We start from the raw sequence: 26,597 nt of genomic DNA on the forward strand, positions 1-26,597 counted from the left end.
CATGGAATAAGTCAGCTTAAAGCCCTTTTCCACTAGTACCTACCTAGATTGGCTTGACGTGACTCGACTCGGATCACCTAATGTGTGTGGGGTCATTATAGCAACACGGTTGAACGTCCTGTGACGTCATTGGTATGCAACATATATACATCACAACAAAGGAGGACGTCGAGGCGATGGTATACCAGCTGCTCGGCAACGAAGAACATGGCTGGATAAAAACAGCACTGTGTCTGACCAAAAGCCACAGACCAAGTTAAAAAAAAAAAAAAAAATGGCGGTTTTCATTTTTCGTGAAGGAGCTCTCCTCCGATTGCTTGGAACCACGGCCAAGTAGGTACCTAGTACCAGGTACTACAACCTAATGGAAAACCCTAAAAGCGTTGTCATACCGTCCCGAGCCGACCTGAGTAGGTACCAGTGGAACAACGCTATTACTGTATAGACATGACATGGGGAGTGCTCAATTTTGTAAGCTCATCCTTGGGTTATGCATATATCCTCCTGAGAAGCAGCCGATTCAATGATATCCTCTTTAAGTGATATTTGTTTTTTGTCTATATCTTGTGACTTATTTGAGCTACCCTACTAAGTCCTGACGAACTAAATAAAGGACATCCTGGGCTTTCCACTGATATCTCATGTGTTTGGATAGCCTTTCTACAAAAAAAAGATTCTTTTTTGCTTGGTTCTTTGGAGGATGAATCTCATTTTTACTGATAAATGTGTTATTCAGACCTGAAGTGTGGTACAATAGAGTCACAAAACTCATGTTAGTCTTCTGTGGTTACATAATGGTGGGTTGTAGATTCAATCACAATAAACACAGCGATAGGCAAAAAGAAAGTGGTGAACTTTGGTGGCATTTAATTTTTTGCATGTTGCAGTCTGTGAATGACATTGAGCTCATAGCAACTAAAAGAACATGCAGCAAGACACTAGACTTCATCGTCTCTGAAGTAGCTAGGTGACCTAACATTCACTCATATATTTCCAGTGTTCATAACCATATAACAGCTTTTGATTTTCTTTTGCACAGTTCTTAAATTTGCATGTTATTAGTGTGTCCTTTAATGACAGGTCACTTGCTTTCTCCCAGACTGAAAGAACAAGGAAGGCAGACAGGTAGAGAGAGTTGGATAAAAGAGAGGGAGAGGCCACCTGGGAAATTATGGCAGGTGCTGCCGCCGCCTCAAGCATGAAAGTGAAGCTGTCCGACAGTGCAACTGACTGGATCCTTCCCTTCCACGTTCCAAAATAATTAACTCGCACAACCGCCTGCCTCCTCGCTATAATACGCTAACCTGCCTATTGTCTCAGCACACAGAGACAAGGCAAAGCCTACCTCATGACACAGAAGGAGGTGAAACTGATGACAGAGAGGACAGAGACGATGACCGAATAGGAGAAGCTGGCAATTAGGGCAATGCTGTATAGTTAAACATTAGATGACACTTATTGTATTTTCACCTGAGACATTGTGAGTGTCAGTTTTGAATTCAAAATTCTCAATGTCTTCATCTTGACTTAATATCACTGAGATATTATGATCAGCTCTTCATCGTGACCGATAAAGACTCTAAACTTCCTCTTTAATATAAAAGCATTGCAACTTTAGCCAACTAAATATCTATTAGAGTAAGAAAAATAGCACCCGTCCTCCATCTGCCTTGCCCGACAATTTCAATATTTTTTGCTAAAGTTGTTTCCTCAGACGTGCCATAATTACCAGGTCAAAAAAAAAAAAAAAAAAAAGAATCTGAAGAGTGGCGACTGGATATAAGCGCTATAAATCATCGCTACTAGAAATTGGGAAAGACGTCCTGCTGTGATGAGAGACTCTGCTTTGACAGTTTGTGTCTTTAGATGTATGAGTTTCATCAGATGGAATGAAATCATGGCACTTTTAAAGCCCGGTGGGGTTGGGTAAGTTGATAAAAAAATGATCTAATGAGATTATAAATATAAAAAAAGGACTAAACAGAGACACAGTTTTCAAAGTGTGACCCTATATTCATGGCCTTTAATGACACATTGGAACTCAATATTGTAATCTTGAGAAGAATTTTAGGGAAAATATCCCGAGTTCAAGGCCCTGGAATGGAGTTGTATTTGAAGCAAAGAAACAAATGCTGCCAAATCCTTTATAGTTTCTTCTGAGTAAATTAAGGAATAATTGCTTTCTTATCATATCAAAGAGCTAAAGGGAATAATAAGACTGTTGCTTTCTCGGTTTTATCCCGCTGTGTTTATCCTATCCTATCATGAATGATGATTTGAGATGACTCGACTTATAAAGTTATCACAATTCTCGTTTCTGTTTGTCTAATTTTCTCTCATTATGCTTCACAATAAGAGGCTTTTCAGAACACTCTTTATCATCATGCCTCCGAGTGTGAAAAATGCCTGAGTAGACTTAGACTACTTCTACTGATAATAAGTCTTTTGTACTATGAATATAAAATATCCTCCACAACTTCCAAAACACACAAAGCCTAAGCACTCTTGAACAGTTTTTTGCTTTTTATACAAAGTTTTCAAGCATCACTTGGACTGACGGGGCCACTGGAAAGGTTAGACGTTGCTCCATATGCAATTAAATAAGGGGTGCAGAGTGTCTCGTGTTTGGTAACTTATCTACATGGGGACACTTAAACGGTGAGGAGTCCTCACTTTCATCCCAGAACTATAGATATGCACCAGCAGAGACAGAATGCACATACAGATGGGGTTTTAAATAATACTTGAGAGACACTACACAGCTCCTTTAATCAGCCCTGATTGTCAAACTGCAGGATCTTGTTGATGCCACTCAGTAAATGGATGCTGTAATGTCTAGACCCCAGAAATTCAGGGCTTTGATGTCTAGTAAATGGACTGGGTTCCCAGTAGCATGGAACATTATGAAAATTTAAAAGAGAGGTCATCTGTCTGGTCATTTTCACATGACTGTAGTGCATAATGAGTCTATTTTTCTAAACTGGTAACTGCAGTTGATGCAGGAACCCTAACATGGTGCCAAAATGCAATAAAGATGCTTAAGGTATTTATCTAGTATTTCAAGGCTAATTACCTCAAGAGTTTTTCTGTTATACTTACATCAGACTCATAATAATAATATTAATAATAATAATTGAGTAAAACAACTTAAAATAAAACTATTAAAACAGAAAATCATTACTTTTATTTTATTGCCTTCATGTGTTATTCTACATCTGTTCTTCTTGATTTCTTCCTCACCACCAGCTGGTTGCAGCAGGTGACTGTCCTTCCCTGAGCCTGTTTCTGCAGGAGGTTCCATCCTGTTAAAAGGGAGTTTTTCCTTCTTTTAGTTTGTGCCTTGTGAGCAAAATATAATATGAACATATTTAAGAAATTAAATTAAAAACACTTTTTACTAAACTTTATGTTTCAGTATGTAGGATGATCATTGAGAATCATGTAAATCAACTGGTATTGGTACTACTTGATTTCTGGTATTGTGACCTCCTTCATTTCTTGTGTGGACTACAAAGTGCAGCAACGTTTGCAGCAAAAATGCATGTAAAACTAATTTATATTTAGAAATGTATTTAAACATGGTTCTTAAACACTGAAGTATTTAGCTTAGTTTGTTACACCAATTTGCATAACTAATTATTAAAAAGGTGTTTTTGTTAAAGTGCCACTTTGATTAAACTTTTCAAGCGCTTTAAGTGGAAAGCAACTGATTCAAATATATATGTTGTAGTTTGATGTTTGATGTTACTTTAAATAAATGTTGCTGTTGAGCAATGTGAATTTATGATACTTCAATCACAATTTATGATGCAGCTATTAAACAAAAATGTGTGCACGGTAATAAATGGTTAGCACGGTCTCTGTTTGAATTTGCTTGGACCTGGCGTGTCCTCCGTATGCCTGTGTAGGTTTTCTCTGGAGAAAACGTTCAGTGCAGAACACTGTGCACACTCTTTCATGCATCAACCAGCACTCGTCTGATTGAACATTTTCTCCAGAATCCCCTCCAGGCCCAGGTTCATTTTCAGACGTATAATTACAGACAGCTACAGAGAGGCCTGCCTGCCTGTGTGTGTGTGTGTGTGTGTGTGTGTGTGTGTGTGTGTGTGTGTGTGTGTGTGTGTGTGTGTGTGTGTGTGTGTGTGTGCGTGTGTGGAGAGAGAGTGTGAGAGTGTGCGTGTGTGGTTTCAGAGGCGTCATCGGAGATCCATAGTTAATCAGCAGGCGACCTGAAGTCTCGGGGATCAACTCATCGATTCCCTCCTGGGGCAATCAATTCTATCAAAGGCATTACTTAAACTGAACTCAGATCAGAAAGTGGGAGACAAACTGCCCAGAAGAAGTCACAAGGACAAAGTAAAGAATGTGACACAAGGCGGTAGAAGGCTGTAAGAAAGGGGGGTATATTCAGTCTATACTTTAGGACAAAGACAAGTGTTCTGAGTGAGAGACAGAAAAAAAAGGAAGATCTTAGTGAAGGAAGATCTTGTTTCTATAGACTGTATCACTCAATTAATGGTAGATCTTTTCGAGATTTTTTTAATTGTCATATTAAATGCTTTTCTCCAAGACTATCTTCAAAACAGTACGTGAAGTAGATTCATGTATGAAATAGAGTAGGGCGATATGACCAAAAATATTTATCACGATATACATTTGAAAATTTGCGATAACGATATAACTGACGATATAATTGACACTAGACAAAATACTTTACAACTCCACAACTTTATTGGTGCAAAAAAACCCCAAAACAGCTGCTTGTTTAAATGAAAATACGTTGATGTTTTTTATGTGCATTAAAGTTATATAAAAATTTAACAGTGCAAATGCAAATTCCTTGCTGACAGTTTAACCAAAAAGCATTTCCAGTGGGAATTGGCCGACATATCCTCAGCATAACCATGTATAATATCCACAAAACTTAAAAAGAGGTTATACACACACAATACGGTAATATTATGTTGAAGCACAGTACGCATCACTCCGCGAGGCTCTTGCCTACAACAGCCGTGATGCTCCAACAATCCATCAAGCGGTGCGGCTTTGTAGCTTAACAAAGTCGTACTAAAACATTTGACAGATTTTCCAGCGCCGTGTACGACATAAAATCGTTTCCAGGTCAGTAAACGCAACCAGAATTCATACATAAGGCACACGGGATTATAAGGGGCACTGGCGATTTTCAGAAAAATCAAAGGATTGATTTTAAGTGTGCCGTATTTTCCAAAAAACACAGTAATAACGACGGCCTGCTAGCATGTGCTACCAAAAATAGTGCTTTGTTGTGTATCTAACGGAAGAAAGCTAAACCAGTTCCACACCACTGAAGTTGCAGCATTTTTACAAACCAATTCTGGTTCATCCGTTTTATTTAATGATCTGCTTTCGCCGCCATGCGTATGAAAACAAAGGCACTGCGCATGCGCGTTTTACCCATATTCTATCGCGATATTTCCTTTTTCTATCGTTGCCCAACATTAAACCGGTATTACCGTGAACGGTATGATATGGCCCAGCCCTAGTATGAAATATGGTTGCTTGTGTAGTCAAGCACTAAAAGAAAACTAGATTAGTCAGAAACACACATTAACGTTTCCAGAAAAATGTTAATACTATTCTGATGTTTGCAAGAAAGCGTATACAGCAAACTTAGACGTTCTATTACTTGCACATAAACTCATCTGGACACACACAGCCATGAGGATCAATGGCTGGGAAAGTTACAGAAGCTCTGACAGTGTCTGACCTTGATTGGATGTAATGAGACTTAACCACAAGTCCACTAATCTGATGAAATGACCTACCGATTCACCTCGTGATGAATACTAAATAAGAGCATCGACGCTAGTTTTGTTCACATGCTTATGCCAGTGCGTGCACTTGGATCACTCATAGGCACGTGCATGAATGCACGCACCCACACACATGTCCTTGGCCTATCCCAATCATACTTATTACTTTAAGGATCTTCAAAGAGTCCTTTGATCACCTCTTTGAAAATCATCTTTTAAAAAAAACTGCAAATAGGTGTTAGCCTTTTTGAAAAAGAAGGAAGTGGGAAGTCAAGGCACCACTAGCTAAGATGAATTTCTGTAAAATGCCAGTGATCGCTACTAATAAACAGATAATTCATCTACGTCAAAACTGAAAGCCATCATGCTTTCATGTTGACTACACCCCTTATGCTCTTTTCTTCCAAAACTATCTTAGAGCACGCTTACTATAATAATTTGATACAAATATTTCTCAAGTTTATTTTTTCCCCCACAGATTTATTGAAAGTTACTGACAACTCCAAGACTCAATCTTTGAGGACTCCTGGTCTGTGTTATAAACAACAAATTTCCCACACGTGGGACTAATAAAGGTTATCTTATCTTAAACAGCTTGAACATGTAGTTAACAAACAAGAAAAAGAAAAGTATTCATAAAGTTTAAAGCTATATATAGTAAAAGCCTCTTATATCAAAGAAGTACTTTAACGTCTACCAATTTTACCACAGGCCATTAGCCTCCCATCCAAAAACAAAAAGTAAAGTCTTTAAACACTTGAGCTTCAGTGAGCTTCTGTTTCCACCACACTAACACATACACTATGTAAAGTACTGTGGCTTGTTGGAGGTTGCTGAAGTAACTCTCTTTTTAGGTGTGAAATTGAAGCACACTGTGTTGTTCTCAGACATGCCCGGATTAGTGTTGTTGTTCCGGACAATATGATTTGGCACAAGCATTCCCACTACTATCTTGACGACATCTAGCTTTAGATATACTGAGCCCAGCCCCAGTACTCATGAAGCTCCTTAAGTTTTGGAATCAATGTTTTCAGACATTTACTCTCAGGATTTTTCCTACCATGCTTTTCCCTTCTAGTCAAATTTCCATTGATATGTTTCAATACAGCACTTTGTGAACAACCAGCCTTTCTGGAATTAACTTCTATGGTTTACCCCACACGTCATTTGAACAAGTTTCAAGTTAACGGTCTTGTCCATGATTGAGGTCACATGTACTGAACTAAACTGAGTGATACTCTGTATTTACGTTGTATGAATAGCTGTTTATGCAAACCCAAATTAGATCATTTGAGACACTTGATTACTGATTTTCAGGAATCTGTTATTTTGGCTATATTGATATATATGATGAATATGATGAATGGAGAACTGATGATAGTTTACATTTTTTAATTCAAAGAAACGTATTACTTTTTTAAAAATTGACAATATTCAAACTTTTGAGATGTACTAATTTGTGCAGAGGAACATTTCTCATTATGTTTATTATTATGTGTATTATAAGCATGTTTTGCAACATTATGGCATCACTAATTTGAAGTGAGAAACAAAAATGTTGACATGGACAGCTTATGGTTAACAGTTAAAAAACCTTTGAAATAATATAACATGTATTAAGGAGAGAAGTACAGAATAATGTATTTCATTGTTTATGAGCTGCTGCATTTCCAGAACAGACTCAAATTCAACTGTAGTCATTTTAATAATTACAGGAACACTAATAAAACCTTACATTACATTTGTCTGTGTAAAATATAACTACATTAGCTGCAATGCACCGTAACTATCAAACAGCTTTACAGTTTCCATTAGGGTTAAAGTGATAATATGTGAACTTGGACAAGATGGGAAAAAAAAGTTTCTAAAATGCACTGCGTGACTGAATATGTAATTTAGAGAAATTTTCTCTCGTGTCATGAGCTACTTAATGAGAACGAGATGAATTTAGGGCTCAGTAATTATTTCTAATTCTCCCTTTGAGGATGCTCAGCAGACATCTTGTCCACTCTTCTGCCATCGAGGGCCTTGATCAAACCTTGTACAAAGGTTCTGAGTCTGCTGCTGAAGCAGACAACAAAAAAGCCACTAAAAGCTATTTTCTGAGGCAATGTGCGAGAAACAGAAGGTTAGCACGGCGGCGTGCAGCAAAATATGACACACTGAAAATGAGTGACCTTGGGAGTATTTTATGCGTGTGTGTGTGTGTGTGTGTGCGCGCGCGCGTGTGTGTGCATATGTGCTGACAAAACTGACTTTGCTCACAGTTTTGCCCAGTCAGTGTGGCTGTGCTGCTACTTACTGCAGATTGAATCGGCTTCATCTGAACCGTCTGCGCACTCTACTTCTCCGTCACAGCGCCACCTAGCAGGAAGACACTGTCCATTCTTACAGGTGAAGTCTGTGGCTGCGCACGTCTTCTTCGCTGTGTAGAGAAGAGAAACATTCAACATTATCATATGGCCTCAAGAAAGCATTGTGTCTGCTGATACTCTGATAGTCATCACCACAGTGAATGATTGAACCATCCATTTTCTTAACTGCTTATCCAATTCAGGGTTGCAGGCAAGAGACAGGGTACACTCTGGACAGGTTACCAGTATAACACAGGGCTAAGAGGGAGACAACCATTCATACCTACAGCAAAGTCTGAATAAGCAGTTAACCAAACAATCAAGTCTTTGGACTGTGGGAGGAAGACCGAATATCTGCAGAGAACAAACTCTACACAGAAAGCCCCAGTCACCCGGCAGATCCGATACCACTATTAGACAATATAATTGATATTTATTTGGACATAGTCTCTTAAGCACAGCAAACAATATCTGATTAAAGCTAAAAAAAAAGGGAAAAAAAAAACAATACTTTAGGAAAGATGTGATGTAGAAGTACGCACCAAGAAAACATGTCAAATGTTTTCACTTAACAAGTCAACAAGGTAATTAAAATTGAACTTTAGTTGAGAGCAATTCTGAGCACCAACTTGAAACCAATTTTCCAGTCCAATTTTAATTTAACCTACAGCAGGCAATGTTTCTACTTAGGCAGTCAGAGCATCAAAGGTGTGTTCAAGTGCAACTTACACATCCCGGTTTACACTGGATACAGGTTTTTTTTTTTTTTTTTTAACCCCCCCACAAAGAAATGTGTTTTGTAGAGAATACTGGACATTTTAATTGTTCTGGGGGAAGAAAGTCAGCAACTAATCTTCAGAAAGGGGTTGTGAAAACATAGAAACTTCAATAAAATATATCATAACTAGACAATACCATTCATCTTGACATTTAAGGTTCTAAATAAAATTTCACACGCACAGGTCTACGGCAGAACAGTCAGAAAACTGTAACAAAATAAAAATTCAAATTAAAAACTCCGTTTTCAGCAACAGGCTCAAAAACTGACACTAAGAATAAAAAAATACCACTACACATCAAAAAGACTTTTGAATTTCACTTCTTCCATTACACACAGTAGAACTCCTTTAGTTAATGACTATGGAAGGAGCTTAATAGCTGTAAAAGCATGCATATATTATTTTAGAACCAACTAGGAAAACATCTACACATCCTCCTAAGAGTTGCTGATACACACACAAACTGCTGCTTACATTTACATTCTGATGCGCCAAGACCTGTCATATACAGATGCCATCCATATGGAACAGCCTAAACCTGCCTTATGATAAGGTTATTTTGAGAGAGTGAATAATGTGCAGTGGAAAACTACTACAGACATATTATGCAAATATACCCATGCATACCTACCAACAAACCCTCATCCTAGATGTCAAAAATCTGATTTTAGTTTACTGTCAAAAACAAAAACACACCAATAACTCACACATAATAGGATTTAATTAAAAAACTATAAATACATCAAGGATGTTCTATGTTGTATCAACATACTGCTTTTGGGAACAACTTTTTAATCCTCTGAGATCCCCCAAAAATGTATGGTGTGAAGTAAAAACCTATTAACATTGAACGGTCACACTTGAATGATCAGTATTAGGAGGCCTTACATTAATACTGTTAGAGCCCAACCAATACAGGATTTTGAAATTGTTGAGCAGTAAAGACTCCAACAACCCCTTCCCTTGTTATTTTGGTTCCCACATTTAAGAGAGCAATGGTGAATGAATGTGCAATTTCCACACTGAAGTAAGGCGGTTAGGGCAGTGATCTTATAAAGAAACTAGAGTTTCTTCATAATGACAGTAGACTAGTAAATGAATGCCAATTAATTGAGACATATTTCAGAAAACACATGTATGTTTCTTAAGACCTCTCAGGCTAACCATTTCCTTTTTTTGTGGAGAAAAAGAAAAAAGGTGTTTCTGATTTTACTGGGCTGGCCTCATCCACATTTAACCTGGGTACATGTGTCCCATAACTTAAATTACTTGGACGCCCCAATGTACATGGTACCAGAAAAACTGCTCAAGGATGCAGCTACTGCACAAGCTATGGCATTCAACTAACGGCACACTCTGGAGACCTCCATGATCAATGAGTGACTAAGCTGCCCTATCGACATTCATACAGTCTACATTCTGTCCATACAAAGCACATACAACGGATTCCTCTCCATATACTCCTGACAACATGGTTTGAGACACTATAGTTTGCCCTGAGAAAAGGTAAAGGTCAGCTCCTGCCTTGAAGTAATTCAAATAACAGACTCCATTACACACACACAAACACAAAGAGGGACAGCAGAATGTAAATTAAACATCCAGCAGCTACAACAGAGGCATAGCTGTGTCACCTCTAATAAGGACCTGTTGACTCCATCCCTGAAATGTTGATTTGCAATGGCAACAATGGCATGAAACAGACAACAGCGCTGTGGTGAGATAACTTTCCATCCTTTAATTAGAGGTAGTGACAGTTTTGAATCGGGTTTTAAGCACCCTGAATAAACTAGCTTTGGACTTCTACACTGCTTTGCCATTCGGTAGTCCTTAAAGTTAAAGCTTCAGTCTTTAAAAATGTGAAGCAATTTTCACGTTACTATTTTTTTATTGCTATAAATGAAGCTTTTTTTTTTTTTTTTTTTTTAAATTCTCCCTCATGAACACGTGCTCATGATTAGAAAGATACCAATGTCATGATAGCAGAAATTTGTAGTTGGCAACAATATCAGTAGAATTTTTTATTATCATGAATTTGTTTTGTTTTTTTATTTAAAATGATTGTGTATTTAAATTGTTAACTTGATATTTTGTTGATAGGACACAAACGAAAATATGAAGGACGGTTGCCAAGTAACCTACAAGCTATAACCTTATTACAGTACATGCTAGCATAAGCATTTGTACAACTTTAGACAAACAAATAAATTAACCTATGGGACATAGCTGGTTTTGCAGTGGCAGTGCCAGCTGTCTCAAAAAACCTGCAACTTGCATTTCACGATAAAATAAGATACTTTAGATACATTTAATTGAAACTCATTCACCTTTAATTCTTTAAAACGATCTGGATGCCGGTCTCCCTAACCCTTGTCACAATCTTCCACATCTAATTTCTGTTGTGCCGTGTACAGTTCTTCCAGCGTATTACAAGCATCGGTTCTGTTGACTTCCCTACACATTACAAATGGACCAAGCAAGCAACTGCACTATTTCCAATGGACATCTATATCATGACTATTAATCCTGCAGATTATTTTAAAGAATGATACGAAGAACTGGCTTCATTGTTTAGAGTCAGATATGTCCCTTTTTTTTTTTACGCTGATGCCTATGGTTATTTCATAAAGTTGGGATAATAATGTGTTTGAAAGTAGCAACCATCTGGATTGGCCCTGCGAGTTGCAGTAAATTAACTGATATTAGTGAATCATTAGGTATCTCCAGTACCAGGGTCAATATCGGTATAGCAGTGCACTCATGGAGGGACCTTTCTTTGGTTTTAGGGCTCAGCATCAGCCTAACATGGGTTTCTACTGGCTTAGCTACACTTTTCCTTTCCTCCAAGGCTATTTGTGTGGAGTGCACAGTATTTCATCACACATTAAGCAGCTCATTCAGAGAACCGTCGTTGGGAAAATTTTCCAGAAAGAAGTTCCTGCAGGTAATCTCTTTTGATCTCTTTTTTTATGCATAAAGTCACACAACACAGTCTTTGCCCTGCACCTTGTGCCTGAGCTTTCTCCAAATCCTGCTTTTATTTAGCTGGACCTGATATTTAAGCTAGTGCTTAATTATGTGAACAAATAAATAAATAAATTACATTTGATGTTGAGACAAATTCGGTTTAAAATATCCCAGTAAGAATTTACCAAACCCACTCAGTCTGTTCTTCTAGCGAGGAAGGCCAGACTAAATACCAGGGTAACCATGTTGCATCATCAGTCATTCTATTACAGAGACTCAGCTCAAACTGTGTGCAGATAATTTGCATGTTACACAAAAGCTCATTTGAATAACTAAACCGACAAGAAATGTGTGACAGACGTAGACACAGAACTTCACCACTAAGTGTTTGAAGCAGCTTGTGCAGTCATCGCAGCAGTGTAAAAGAAAAATCCTGGGAAACGTCGAACAAAGAACGGCTGTGTAAACTGATGATTAGCCTATGAAAATTAACTCGCTTCCCCCGCAACCTGTTAGTTGGAGTTAATTTCTTGCTCACTGTATTTACTTGCCACATTATTCATTTTCTTAACTTAAAATTCTACAATAGGAAAGTTTCTGCCCGCCCCTGTTTTTTTTCCCTTTCTTTTTTTTAATCCCTGGCTGTCCCAGAGATAATCTTAAAGCACAACCTATGTACTACGCAGTAGAGTACAAACCCTCTTGTAAAAGGACAGAAGGGAGGAAAAAAAATTAGAGACAAAAGGAGCAAGAGGAGCGAGATGAAGTGTGGGAGAAAGAGGAGAGGAAATGGATGGTCCTCTACATTGTTGTGATCGGCTAAAGAGCTAAAGAACGGAGCATGTCAGGAGAGCGAGAGAGGCTCTAAATCAGTGAGCGGAGGTGAAAACCACAAACGTAAGGGAGCGCACATTACTCAAAGAAATATATGTGAGTGTGTGAGCAAGAAACAAAGACGGCAATGGAGTAAAGCAGAAAAATGTTGGTCTTTTGAGGAGATTAAAGGCCTATCAAGCTTCCCTAAGCTGCAGACAGAGATGTAGCGGCGAAAATACCAGGATAAAATGGCAACCATTTTTAAATTATCCTACTTATTAAAAACTAAAAAGGAAACTCAACTGGAAGCAACACCTTTAGGTATAACTGCAAAATTGAAGTATTGAAAAAGTATATCAATGCTAAACCACATTAACTCTAGTTTCAAACAGCAGCCACAATTTGCAGCAATCATCACCGTTACCAAAAATGCTGCGAGTGTAACACTCTAAAGCCTAAAGGCAAGGCCAATAATCTAAGGAAGTGCGCTTGCATGTGTGCATGTGTGTGTGTACATGGCCATGAGACTGATGCACGCACTACAAAGGCCAGAGATGTGAAGAGAACTCATGGACAGGCAACTCAGACAGCTGGCCAGATCAAATACACCATATATTATGCTCCTCTCACCACATCAAATACCACCTACCAGTTGAAAGAAGCTTGTTACAATTTTTATGATCTCCCTCTCTGGACACAGGAGAGTCGGGCCTATAGGGCAAGACGTTGGCTCTGGATTTATTTATTTTTTTTGGGGGGGTACAAAAACAAGAGAATAAATAATGCAGAACACCAGAGGTGAGAAGAGTTGGGCAGGGTACCTGGGTGACACTTGCACTGTGTGGTATTAAGAAAGCCTCTGAAGTTGAGCGTGGTAAAGATGAAAGAGACCGCTGCAGCAGCGGACAGTTGGAGAGCATTTCCCAGTGACCTGAGGTGCATGCATGCGCTGTTATCTTCATCATATGCAACACCTAGCTGCTTCTCTGTAAAACAGGTTTATATATGTAGGTGAACATATTTTTAAAATGAAATGAAAAAAGAAAGAGGCACACCTAACTACCCAGACCTCTTATGAGATTTTAACAGATAGTTTCTATTTTACCCTGCACAACTTTTCTGATATTTACGGTAAGGTTATTTTAACCTGGGCTGCCTTTTCCTTTGTCTTTACGGTAGTCCAAGTATGTACACAGGACGCACAGTTGTTTGCATTGTAACTTTACACGTCAAATGTAGCTGAGGAAAAACAAGAAGAGGAGAAACTCAAACTACACCATTTTCAAAAGCTCTATTTTTTATTTTACTTTTTAGATTTTATTATTTAAATGTATAATAAACATTGTTGAATTACTGCTGAATTGTACTTTCTTTGTTTTATTTGACAGCCAGCTGTTGACTATATACAGACACTGATACAAATTCAAGATGTAGTGCATATTGTGTGAGGTTTTCTTTGTTTGTTTGTTTTTTTTTAACTGGACATCATATTTTAGTTGAATACCTCTGCCGCTGCTTGTAATGTAGCCTAGAAATTACACTATAAATATATATTAGTGTCACAAGCATCATATAGGATATGTTCAAGGACCAATTCCAAAATAGGAAGCAATAATGTCAGGAAAGCTAAGGCGCATTATAGAAGAAACGCCAGTGCAGTTTCCCCTCATATTCAACTGCTTCCCAGAGGTTAATCTCTCATCGGTGTTTGTCTGCATGAGCGTGTGTGCCCATGAATCTGTTTATACCTCTACTTAAGGCTGTACCTGTGTACTTATTTTAAGACAAAAGCTTGGACCGCATTCTCTCTGTTCAAAGCTTCCAGAGAAATATGAAGAGTCTTTTATGAGAATCGCTTTGCTGTGACGAGGATTAGCATTAAAAGGAGCTCATGAAGAGAGGCTGTGGTGCGGAATAATGACGCAACTTTTACTATTTAGTTTTAAGGCAGTGTGAAAGCAGAATTACCTTAGTGTGAACAAATGCACAAAGCATCGCCACAGGAAACACACTCTCACACGCGCACACACTTCAAGGATCCTCTTTGTCTAGTAGCGGTCTCTTTGCTTACATTGACAAGCACAATTAAAGTTGTGTTTTTGGCATTGAGCATGTTTGCCTAACATCTTCAGCAAATATTAATGCTATCAAATTACTACTAAAGTCCAGTTTCTGTTTTTCCACCCGTTTGACATTGAGTGAAAATGTTGCATATAAACAGGTCTTTAAACTCAAGAAACCAATTATAAGAATTCTCTTACTGACTGGTTTTATGCGTCCACTTTATTTGATCTAACAGAGTAATCCTTCCTCCTTGTATGCACAACACAAGCCTGTGTCTCCCATCTAGAAAAAAGCAGCAACTTTATCACGTTTTCTCCCGTCTCCCTGCTACTTGACCTTGGCTAACGCTAATGCGTGCCTGAGCCAATAAGTGTGTTAATATGCATACAGGTGTGTGGTCCACTTTAGTCTTAAATCATGCTAAAATGATGCTAGTGGCCACTCCAGCCCCAAGATGTCTAGCTCAACTTTTACTCTCCCCCAAATAGAGGGACTATGTAATCAGTTCCTTTGTTTGTTAGCAGTCTAGTGTCCATAGTTTTCAACATATCACTTTTTAAATTTTGTGTGATTGTAGACACCGTTAACCACAAAACTGTACAACAAATGTTTACATTTTTTCCAATACAATGCACTACAGCAGCACAACGATGCCTTAAAGTTTGGCAAAAATCACACACTACAGGACACACTATGGCTTATAAAAGCCAAAGATTTCAGCCCATTCTGCTACAATCATATGGGTAAAGATAATAAAATACATCCTTTTAATATGGAAGGCTTCAAGGTCATAGGTCAAAGGTCAGGGTCACTTGAATTAGGAAAAAGCTTTACTTTCCATTAGATCATCTCCTAACTTTAAAGCAATATATTAGTCACTGGGGCAACATAACATTGAGCTCTTTGTAACATTTTTTGTTTCGATAAAAATTTGAGGACACAAAAAGAATACACTACACTCGATCTGAAACTGAGGGTCCTTACTCTGATATTATCCAGTATTGTGTGCCTAAAATGGTAGACATCACACACACTTTTACAGCATTACAGCTTTAACAATTACCAATCATCTGGTCTGTATTTTCTCCATCTGGCTAAAGAGAAGGAAAAAAAAATATCTGTGTTTTATGTTGTTTTTGTCATTGTGGCTCTGTGTTGTTCTCAGATCCTGGGATTTAACTCCCAGAACACCAGCCTTATGCCAAAACCCAAGACCTCCCAAATTCTGTCACATCCTAGCCCCCCCCCCCCCCTTCCCTTACATAAGTGGGGCATTACAGCTCTGCAAAGCAGCTTAGAAGTGAAGGGCATGAAGCAAGACAACAAAAAGAAAATGGGAAAAAAAAGAAAAGAATTAAAGACGCAAGATCTGATGGGATGACATTACAGGAAAAGTATCGGTCTACTTTATGCTGTGCTTCTCTACGCACATACTGTCGTGTTTTTCTAACCTTTCCCCCTCCTCTCCAAACCTCATCCTTTTTTTTCTTTTTTTCTTTTTTTGGGGGGGTCATATGTCCAAAAGACTTTTTTGCTTCCTCTTTGAGACGAACAAATCCAAGTGTTTTTGTCGTTGTGCCGGTGAGTGGAGCATCTTGTATGAGCGACCTGAGAGCGGTGGCTTTGTGCGCCGCACTGTTTTATGTTCAGAGACTGCTAATTAAGTAGGATCACAAAAGGGGCCACTGTGGGAGCGCACGGTGAGAAACAAACGAGGCCGCGCTTGTTTTTGTTTTGTTTACGCCACGATGCCCCGCTAGTCCTTCAAACCATTATGCGGGATGAGAGGCGTGAGCAGCGCATCATCACCAGATCTGTCGAGCACGAGGAAGCAGAAGAGGTCGCGAAAAGTGTGTGTGAGCAGAGGCCTTTAACAGGTGTGAGTAAACATTGTGTGTGTGTGTGTGTGTGTGTGTGTGTGTGTGTGTGTGTGTGTGTGTGTGTGTGTGTGTGTGTGTAGAGAGACGGTACTCTTTTCCAAGAAGTCAGGAGACTATGAGGTCATATCTTTGTGTTCTAATACCGCTCATTAGAAATGACATATGCATAGAGCAACCTCGCTGCTCCTGTATTCTCAACTACCTCTATATCGGTGACATCGAGCTCTCAGACTTGACCTGCATTGATTTATTAAACACAGGCACTGATACCGACCCCGTTACTCGCATACATACTAGCATTCATGCACACGCACAGACACACATGCTTGCACACACTTCCTCCCCTCTACCTCCACACGCCAATCTCATCAGAATATCAGGCGATCAATTGTTGAGACAGTGCCATCGAGTCAATATAAAACCCCATAAGGCTTTGCATTCATGAAGGATCCATATTCAACACACTGTATCATAATGTGAAACTATGAAGATGCCATTGCAAATACAACTTTTTATTTCCCCCCCCTCAAAAACTCAAATATTGTATTTTCAAAGGGAAGATCTGTCCTGCTGTGTTAGTCAAGAAACAGTTTCAATCACGCCAGCTTCCAGCCGGACTCCAGAGGTCAGAACACATGCGCACATACATGCAAACACACACACACACACACACACACACACACACACACACACACACACACACACACACACACACAAGCCTACTCACTTGTTCACTCAGACGTATAGTGTAAATCCCCCACTGGGGCCATAAAATTGTTGTGATGCATGGGGGGAGGATGGGATGTACAGTGCTATATGAAACCCTAGTTTGTCAAGCAAACACACACATAGTCACACACAATACACAATAGTGTTTGCTCTTTATGCGCACTCCTATACTGCTTATATTTGCACAACCCAACAGGAAGAGCAGTAAACTCCGACCTCTGCGTTTTAAGCCTATATCTGCCCGCTGACGTGCTGAATAGTCAAATATTCATCAGCTCTCTTTATCGATGCATAATTGCTAAATAATGAATAACCTTGATGACTTATAGCAATTAAATTTTCAATTGCAAAATAGTGGAAACCCCAAATTTAAAAGCCAAACTGCCACGTGTGTGACAGCCACAGTCGAGTGGCAAAATAAAAATTGATAAAAGCTCTCCTGTAATTACTCTTCGAGCGAGCGACTGACTGACAAGCAGGAACGGGTGAGGTTTCAGCAGCCCGATCCCCAAAAACGAAAAAGAAAAGCCTTGTACCAACAAACAATGTCCCCGCTGGCTCTATGAATCGACGCTCGCTGTGAGCCTCGTAATTTCCCTCTCGCGGCCCTGCACTTCCAACCATTGCCATTCAAGTCCCAAACCGCTCACATGCCGCGCGCTGCTGGTCGGGCCACATGACAAATTACTGCTGGGCTTATTATCAAAAATCAGCACTCGCCAGAGGGAGTGGCCGGGGAGGAGGAGGGTTACAACGGAGGGGGGATTCCAATAAAGCCTACTGAGCGTCCACAGACAAAGGAGAGGGACGAATTCCTCCTCCTCCTGCTGCTGCTGCTGCTGCTGCTGACGACAAGCAAGAAGAATTCATTTCAATTACAAATGGCCGCTTTTTGGAGGGGAAAAAAAACTCATAAAAAGGTCAACAGGAATTGCAGCATGTGTGCATCTGTTTGTACAGCACCATACATTATCTGCATTCCTATCTATTTATGGTTCAAAAAAGAAGCTGGAAGAACAGAGCGTCAACCTGCAGAGCGATGGAGGACGGCGATTGTTTTGTTGTCGTGTGCGTCTGTGACACGCTGACCCGCCTCCATGTTGTGCTGCGCTCTCAGCAAAACAAAACCACTGTACACAGCCTCCCATCCTTTGTCTTTCTCGCCACACTTATTCGTTTTGCATTACTTATGCCCTTCTTCTCCACCCTTCCCCTCCTTCCTCCGCCCCCACCCCCTACATTTATTTTTTTTTTCCCCTTTGGCAAACAGCCAGTTGTCTTTTCTCCTTTGTCTGCTCTGTTTGTGATCGCTGATTAGAAAAATAAATGATTTTGTAAAATGCAGATCAGCTGCAGGGATGTCCTGCGAGATGCGACGAAACACCTGCATGTGAAATATTTCACAATGAACGATGTCTGTGTGTCTACAACTGTATGTCCTTAATTACTCTCATTAAACCGAAGGAACCCAGAATCGCCACTATTGCTGAGCACAGTTAGCACATTTAAAATGTTCCCGGGTAAGAACCCTCTGCTTACCCTCCCAGGACCTGGCATCCACATGTGTGGACATCACATTTTGGCTTGTCTAGAACACAATACTAAATTTTGCTCTACAAGGGCCTGATATCCACTTATTATATTATGCCGCCACTGTTCTATCGAAATTTAAAACGAATGTCCTCATATGTGGATATCAGGCCCCTGTAGAGCATAATCAAGTAAAAAGATAATTCTTTGCTTTACATTCATCAGGTCACAATCAGCCCAAATAGCAAAGAGAAATTAAAAATGCATACCATGAAAGAGTTTGGGTCTTAGGAGGTTAAACTACACCATCACCACCCACCCTACCTGCCCGCTGCTGTGGGGGCTGATCTAAACTGCACAAAGTTTGTTGCCTACCAGTTTTAAGGGTCAGTTTATAGCCATCATTGCAGTTTGTTCAACACTCCACGAGCGTCACATCCATTTCTATTTCCTGTCATAGCTACTGCCATTTTAATTTTAAAATTCACTTTTAGGTTTGTTTTTCCTCCTTTAATACACATACCTACAACTTGCTTATAGTAAGGAATTTCAAGCTAATGAGGAGACTTGTCCACACAGCGGCCAAAGGAAGCTCGGTCAGTGCCATGACTCGCTAACTTCCTCTTTAGAGTGCCGAGACTGTCTCGAGCAAGTTAAAAAACTTAAAGTAAGCATGTATTCTACGCTAATCCCTTTAAGGCCTACATGTCCCATCATCATCAGCTGCATGAATGAAACTGCACAATGACTAAGCTCTTTTTGTTGGCCCCCTCAAAGCTTCTTGATTTGGGAACATTAGGAGGGGAAGAAAAGAAAAGCATGCGGTGGGAACCATTTGGCACAGCCTTTGTTGCAGCTTATGAATCATCCCGCTCCGTAAGCCGACCAAATGAGCTCGTCTGTCTGGTGTAATCTCGTGACATCTCAACTTTAAATGGAGGAGCTGCCGGGAGCCGTGTTGACATTTCGTAATGACGACAACTGATCACTGTGACTAAATTTTCATTTAAGTCGGTTAAGAGGTGACCTCATCCGAGTTCGCTTTTAAAGCTGGGAACACACTAAGACACTGGGATTTTTTGATAATCTTAAACAACATGGGACGTGTTTTAATTGGCCAGAAAACCCTCCCTCAGCTACGCTGCTGACAAAGTACTGCTTAACTGGCCCACAATCAGATGAGGCTTACACTGAACTTAAGCCCAAATCCTCCAGTCTATGTAGCCCACTGACATATCTATTAAAGTTTGTTTCAACTGCAGAGCAGCATTACTGTTACAATTATGTTAAATGATTTTACATAATATATTCATTCAAGTTTTATTTCAGTTATCTTATACAGTCTTCTTGCTTTCTGCTATTCAACGGTTGTTTTTTGGCTTGTTTATTGTTACAGTGACTTGGAAGTGCTTTGCAACTGCTGTGAATTGCAGCCAGCGAATGACAATCAACTGCTTAAATTTCCCAAAATGGCAAAAACTGACGTCTCTTTTTACATACATCTACTATACAGGCAAAAGTATTGAGGCACACCTTTTAATCTTTGACTTTGTGCTGTTTCAGTCCCACAGCCACAGGTGTATGAAGTCAACCACCTTACAGTATGAAAGAATGAGCGGTCCTAAAGAGCTCACTGATTCACAGTGAGTTCTTCCTTTCTAGATATTCCACAATCAACTGTAAGTGTTATTACTGTGTTATTACAACTCAGACATGAAGTGGTAGACCACACAAAGTTACAGAGGGAGGTTTGGAGACACCAACGCTCCGCTGATTCAATAAGTTCAAAACGTCTTCTGGCATTAATAACAGCTCAAAAACTGCTCTGGGAGCTTCGTCACTGCATGGGTTTCTATGGCTGAGCAGCTCCAGTAATTTTGCTGTAATTTTGAGTTTAATACAAGGCAACCAGACAAATTCCTCAAACCTTGGTTCCACACTTCTTGTTTAATGAGTATCACGTTCAGTATTTCATATACTGCATGTATTCAATCACTGCATGAAAAAGGTGTCAAACAAAAGTTCTTTCAAATCATTTTGCAATGGGTAACGTTTTTTTTTTTTTTCCCCCTGCATATTCATCTCAATATTCTGTTAAAATTGGCAATATCATGGTTCAGCAAATATAGTACCAACTGTGCCTCTGTACTCAATTGCTACTTAAACAGTGGTTTGCTGGTGCTTTGGAGACAGTAACCGTGTCCCGACACCTTCCTTTTTTGTCCTACTCACAAAATCATCTGCAATCAGTCACGGTCAAATGAAATAAATAAGTGAGGATGTGGCCACAGATGAGCATGTTTTCCAAAGGAATGACCTAAAGTTACCTCACACTGTGTGGCTCTTTTTAATCATCGTGGGTATCAGAGGCACGTTGGAGAAATAACTGCTCTCCCACTTCCTCCTTCTGCATGCTTCCCAGTCACCTAGGTGTATCCACGGATACCCTGGGCCACTGGAATACAAATACAACCCAAACGCTCGCCTCTCAGCCCCATTACCACGCGCACACACACACACACACACACAAATCCCAAACCACCCCGTCTTCACTCCTGTTCCACTGTCTCTCACACCATCCCCCTTCATTAACCGTTCTTCTGTTTCGAGACGGGCACAGGGGACTATTTGTTCAGTTTTAATAAACGGGACAGTGGGGAACCGCTCTTTCATTTGCTCTTCAGAGATTATGCAAAATTTAAAGTGGGATGCATTATGTACCTTTGAACTAAAGAAAGGGAGGTTTACTTTTAGCCTTTTACCCACTTTCCCTATTTACGCACATGGGTTAGAAGACTGATTGTGCAGTCAGCGTAACACAACTACCTTAGTCTCACATGAATGCAAATTTGCATCTGTACCTCCACCTCTCTGTCTGATTTCAGTCATGTGCAGAGGTTGTGGGGGTGCCCTTGGATCACTTTGAAAAAAAAAAAAAAATCCCATGGAAGGACGATGAACAGACTCCCAGCAGGTGCTCTTGGCCACACAACACAATACTAGAATAGCCACTGGCCGAAGTGGCAGGAAAGCGGTGCCAGGAGGGCTGATGGTGAAGGGCAGAGGGTGGGTGCCGTTGGGCGATAGGGTGGGCAGATTTTTTGGAGCCAGCAGTGCGCGGGCCCCGGCTTTTTCGGTGGCCCCGAACAAAGCAGACCTCTTCACAGCCATCCAGAGATGTAAATTGCTCTTCATCAAAGTTTCACACTCCGTTTCCAGCGAACAAAATGAAAATGCTGGCTCCTTGGCTAGAACTGTCAGTAACGCCCCCTCAGTCCTCTGTCCTCTTTCAGTGTTTGTAACTGGCAGTTCTTAGACGAACAGCCAGGTGAGTACACACATGCACTCGCACACTCACTACACAGTCACATTTACACACACGCACTGGGCATCAACAATAAAACTCTCATAGACACACAGACACACACACACACCCCTCCAGGCCCAGCTTGCTTTCCACTGGCTGTGTTTTGATCCAGTATCCCAATGGGAGGCTTACGATGAGCCCTGCTTCAAATTAGGCTGGGCAACAGCCATCAAAGACATCCCTGCCGGAGGGGTATTTAGACCCTGATCAGCCTCACCCAGAGGCACCTACAGGTAAGGGAGAAAAGTGTGTCTGTGTGGGAAAAGCAGACAAAGAGAAAAGGCAGTTTCATCGCTACATGTGCATATATATATGTCCAAGAAGGTGCCTTTAATATTTCAGGATAGTCTCCTCCGTCACTCCTTATTCTCTTTTTCCCCCTCATCTTCTCCTCTCTTTTTGCCGCCAGCTAAGGGGAAGATGACCTCAACTCCTGGCTTAATGTGATAACAGCAGCGCTTTAACCTAATGCAGAACTGTCTTCCAATATTCTGTTGAAGTCTGAATGCCTTTAAAAAATGTAGGCTGAGCAAACAGGTCAAATACGCCACATTAGCATTTTTGGAAAGAATCCCTGGATGGCAATGATGTTTTCTAATTCCTTTGTGTGTGTTTGTGTCAGTATGTGTGCGCTCTGTACAGCTTGTGCCAGGCACTTGGGGGGTGGGGGTTGAACCCGTATGACCACCCAAATCCACAGCTAGCCGGTAAGCTGATCTAAGCTTTACACATGGTTTCCGTCAGTGGTGAAGGAGAAAGTGCGCAGAATAAAAGTATCCTTACGCTACAAATTTATGTCGATTTTAAATAAAGGCTCTTTATTTCAAAATCTTAAAAATGCTTATGTTGAATATATGACAGATTGGTATGCAGTATAGTCCAGGTCACTAACATGAATCAGGTACTCTAAGATATTATAGTGGGAGTTTGACTGAGGGGATATTTTAGAAATGGACAAAAGAGTGGACAAATGGAGGCTCGGAAGCTAGGCGCATAGAGCTCTTAGGTTCTTAGAAGCTCACACGTGTGTAACTAATGGACCTTTTTCAATCAAACGGGCACAGCTTGAGTTTTGCCTGTAATTAAGCAACACTTTAAACAAAAGAATGCAGAAGCCAACCTGCGAGTTTCCTGATGTACTTTGGTAAATACTGAGGCTGATCATGAAAAAGCTTTAACCATTATAAAAGAAAAACAGCACAGAATTAACACGAAGGTTCTTCACGTTGTTTTCTTCCTTTGTATCCTAGTTCTGTGCGATACTCCAAATCGATCTGAAATCAATACCGTATTGGTATTTTGGTATTGATTTGAGATACTTTTAACTTATAACGACAGCTTATGTGAGGGGGAGAGCGTTTTGTCATGAATTATAAGATGAATCATTATAAACGTGCAAATATTGTACATACTTTAATGTCTCAGTGTGCTTTTTATTTTCCACAATAATTAGTTAACACAATAAAATACACATTTCAGCTTTTCATGCGTCTTAAACCTCCATTTTTAGAATCTTTTTTTGGAGACCTGAAATGCAACTGTACCTCTCTCTAAAGCATTTTGTGTCACCTTCTGTTGTTTACCTGTGTTACAGGATATAAATAAAATAGACGTGACAGTCTACACAAAACGGTTCAGACATTTTTCACGTTTTGTGGTATTTTTTTCTTTTTCCAAAGTAAATCATTTTTAATTGAACACAATTTATTGAGCTACATACTGAACTTAGTGGCTAGAAACAAAGTATTGATCACATAGTGCCAGCATTGATATGACACCAATACCAGTGATATTGAGCCACTCCGCTGTATGCTTTGGATCATTACATAGATATAAATAGCGCATAATGTCAAATTTCAAGTTTCCCAGTCACAGTTTTCTCTCTTTTTGTGCAGTTATTTGGTCTCCCTCTCTCTTTAGGCTTACACAAAAGGTAAACCAAACTCAGCCACACTCTTGACATTGACAGAACAATCTGCACAATCATTATACTGCTAATACTCGTCTTCCCCAGCGTTTCCACCGATTTTGAATAGGCAACACAGGAAAAGAAAGGCTGTGATGATTAAATTCCATGCAATCCAGTTTTAAAGAGCACTAGGTTCACCGGTAAGGCACCAAACCGTGTACGTAACAAAAGAGGTGCTGTAGCATTAAGTATTAGTAGTGTTGTGCGTGTGGCTCTCGGGACTTAAAAAAATAAATAAAAGCAACTATAAGAACAGCCATTTACTATACATCCCCTGTTATTTTCTACCATCGCCGAATGAATAGAGTTTGCTTTAGAGGCGGAGAAGGCCCTTCTGATTAGTATTCTTTAGAGTCTGTAAGAACAGACAGTCCCACGATCAGAATGCAAGGAAGTCCTCTTTCAGGCAGCGAAGGAGTGAGGGTGAGGGGGACGAGACAGCAGAGGCTTGTCTACCATGTAAACAAAGCTTTAAAGATCGCATTTACAATGCAGTACAGTCTTAAGCAAAGGAAAAAGCCTTCGTCGTCTTTAAGGTGTCTTTAAAGATCTTTGCAAATGGTTTTGGCGAGCAGAAATTAGTTTAAGGTACAGAATATCGAGTCAGCGTGTGCCTCGAGTACCCATTTTCCCCAAAACACCACGGCATCTGAACATGTCGGATAAAAGGACAGTGTTGTGACAAGAGGAACAAAGCGTGTGCAGCCATGAAAAAAAAAAAAAAAAAAGTGCTGCCAAAAAAGAAAAGAAATGCAGACGCTGGAGTCCTTGCAAGCTGAAACATTAGGATTCCTGAATAATCACAGACTGATCAAGGTGACACCTTCTTTCCCCCCTTTATTTGTCATGAATTAATGAATCATTTCAAATTCTTAAACACTTTGTTTTTTTTCTTTCTGACTATTAATAAATGTCTTAACAAACGTCCGACTCTAACCTCTGAGATTAATGTCTGAGTTATAGTGTTGAATTCACTCACTGAAGCCTCGAGTTTAAATGCAGCGCGTCTTGATTTTTGATTCCTTCAATCCAAAGAAACACCGCGAGCATAAAATGCCATCAAATATATAATGATAGAGTTGTTAACATTTTGAAAAGACAGATATATTTCAAAGAAAAAGACACAAAAACAAAACGTTTGATTTCATTGTGGGAATTAAATGATTCTGATTCTTCTCATCGCTGCCACTCCAACACCGTTAATTAGACTTAACACATAATAGCTCCACGATCCCACCAGGATATCTCTCCTCCCCCATCCTCTCTCACTGTTTTTCTATCCTTCTGTCCATCTTCTCTCTCTCACACACACAGCACACTAAACAACCTCTTTTTGTGGTCCGTGTCATTGATATTGCTTGGCTGGGGCCTTTCAGCCCTGACGGATAAGGAGCCCATAGGAACCGACTGAACTCTGATAAAGGTATAGCGAACGGAAGCGAGAGTGGGTTCAGGCCCCTTTAGCCCTCCAGAGGAATAATTTACAGCTCTGCCACAGTTGATTTCCCTCACTACGGCCAAAGGCAGTCAGAGACTGGCCATAGCGACATAGCTCACTTGCAGATAGCTGAGCATAGCAACATACAATCATACACAAAGGAGCTAGGAGGCGGCAAAGACGGGAGAGAATGGTTTGAATTATTAAAGAGAAGAAAAAATAACATCACTAATGACACAAGTGGGGATATCGGTCATGTGCGAATGTGCAACATTCCCATTTTGTTTGTTTGCAGTACTGAACAACCGTATAGTACTTTTTAGTTCACCTTTTAGTGTCCTTTCCTTCCTAAATCCTTGATTTATCGACTGTGTCAAAGAGAAATCAAAGTTATTGACTGAAAACAAAGAGGAACAAATTCACAAGGTTGATTCTCAGTATCGTCTTGCACCGTGCTTCGAGTCCACTTTGTTGTCATCGAGATACTTCAGTTGAACCATACAACCTCGGCGAAATGAAATACAGGAGAGGTGGCAAAGAGTACACATTTGCGACTTAAATAGAAATAGATATGCTTGTGTTAAAAAAAACACTGAAGCACTGATTCAGCTTCTTTACTCAAGTGACAGTGAAAAAGTACAGCCTCTGAAATGTACTCTTTCAAAAAAATTAGCTCTTTGAAGGACAATTCTACCTGCTGATTTTGTACTAAGCTGACCGGACATCCCACGGCAACAATTTACTGACATCTACACCTTGAACACCGTTCCAGATCATTGTGGCGCACTTTAACCCCTGAGTAAAGTGCAATAAAGGATCTATAAATTACATGTTTGTGTCTCTTTCATGTGTGTCATGTGTGATAAGAAACAATGATGAACCCCCCCCAATAGGATTGTCTATAAGGCT

The 26,597-nt window shown here is 40.0% G+C and overlaps 1 protein-coding gene across 4 annotated transcripts in view; it reads right to left on the bottom strand.

Annotated features, from left to right (window-relative positions):
* lrp8 (low density lipoprotein receptor-related protein 8, apolipoprotein e receptor) overlaps positions 1-26,597 on the bottom strand; it is a 174,534-nt gene that overhangs the window by 81,508 nt on the left and 66,429 nt on the right. For all 4 annotated transcript variants that reach the window (XM_085386767.1, XM_085386765.1, XM_085386764.1 and 1 more), the window contains exon 3: positions 8,098-8,220. In XM_085386767.1, the coding sequence (XP_085242893.1) occupies positions 8,098-8,220 (123 nt within the window). The remainder of the gene's footprint in view (positions 1-8,097; positions 8,221-26,597) is intronic.

The sequence above is a fragment of the Rhamphochromis longiceps genome, linkage group LG17 (genome assembly GCF_057381845.1).
Source record: "Rhamphochromis longiceps isolate RC_006_pf linkage group LG17, R_longiceps_female_GT1.1, whole genome shotgun sequence".
Lineage (NCBI taxonomy): Eukaryota > Metazoa > Chordata > Actinopteri > Cichliformes > Cichlidae > Rhamphochromis > Rhamphochromis longiceps.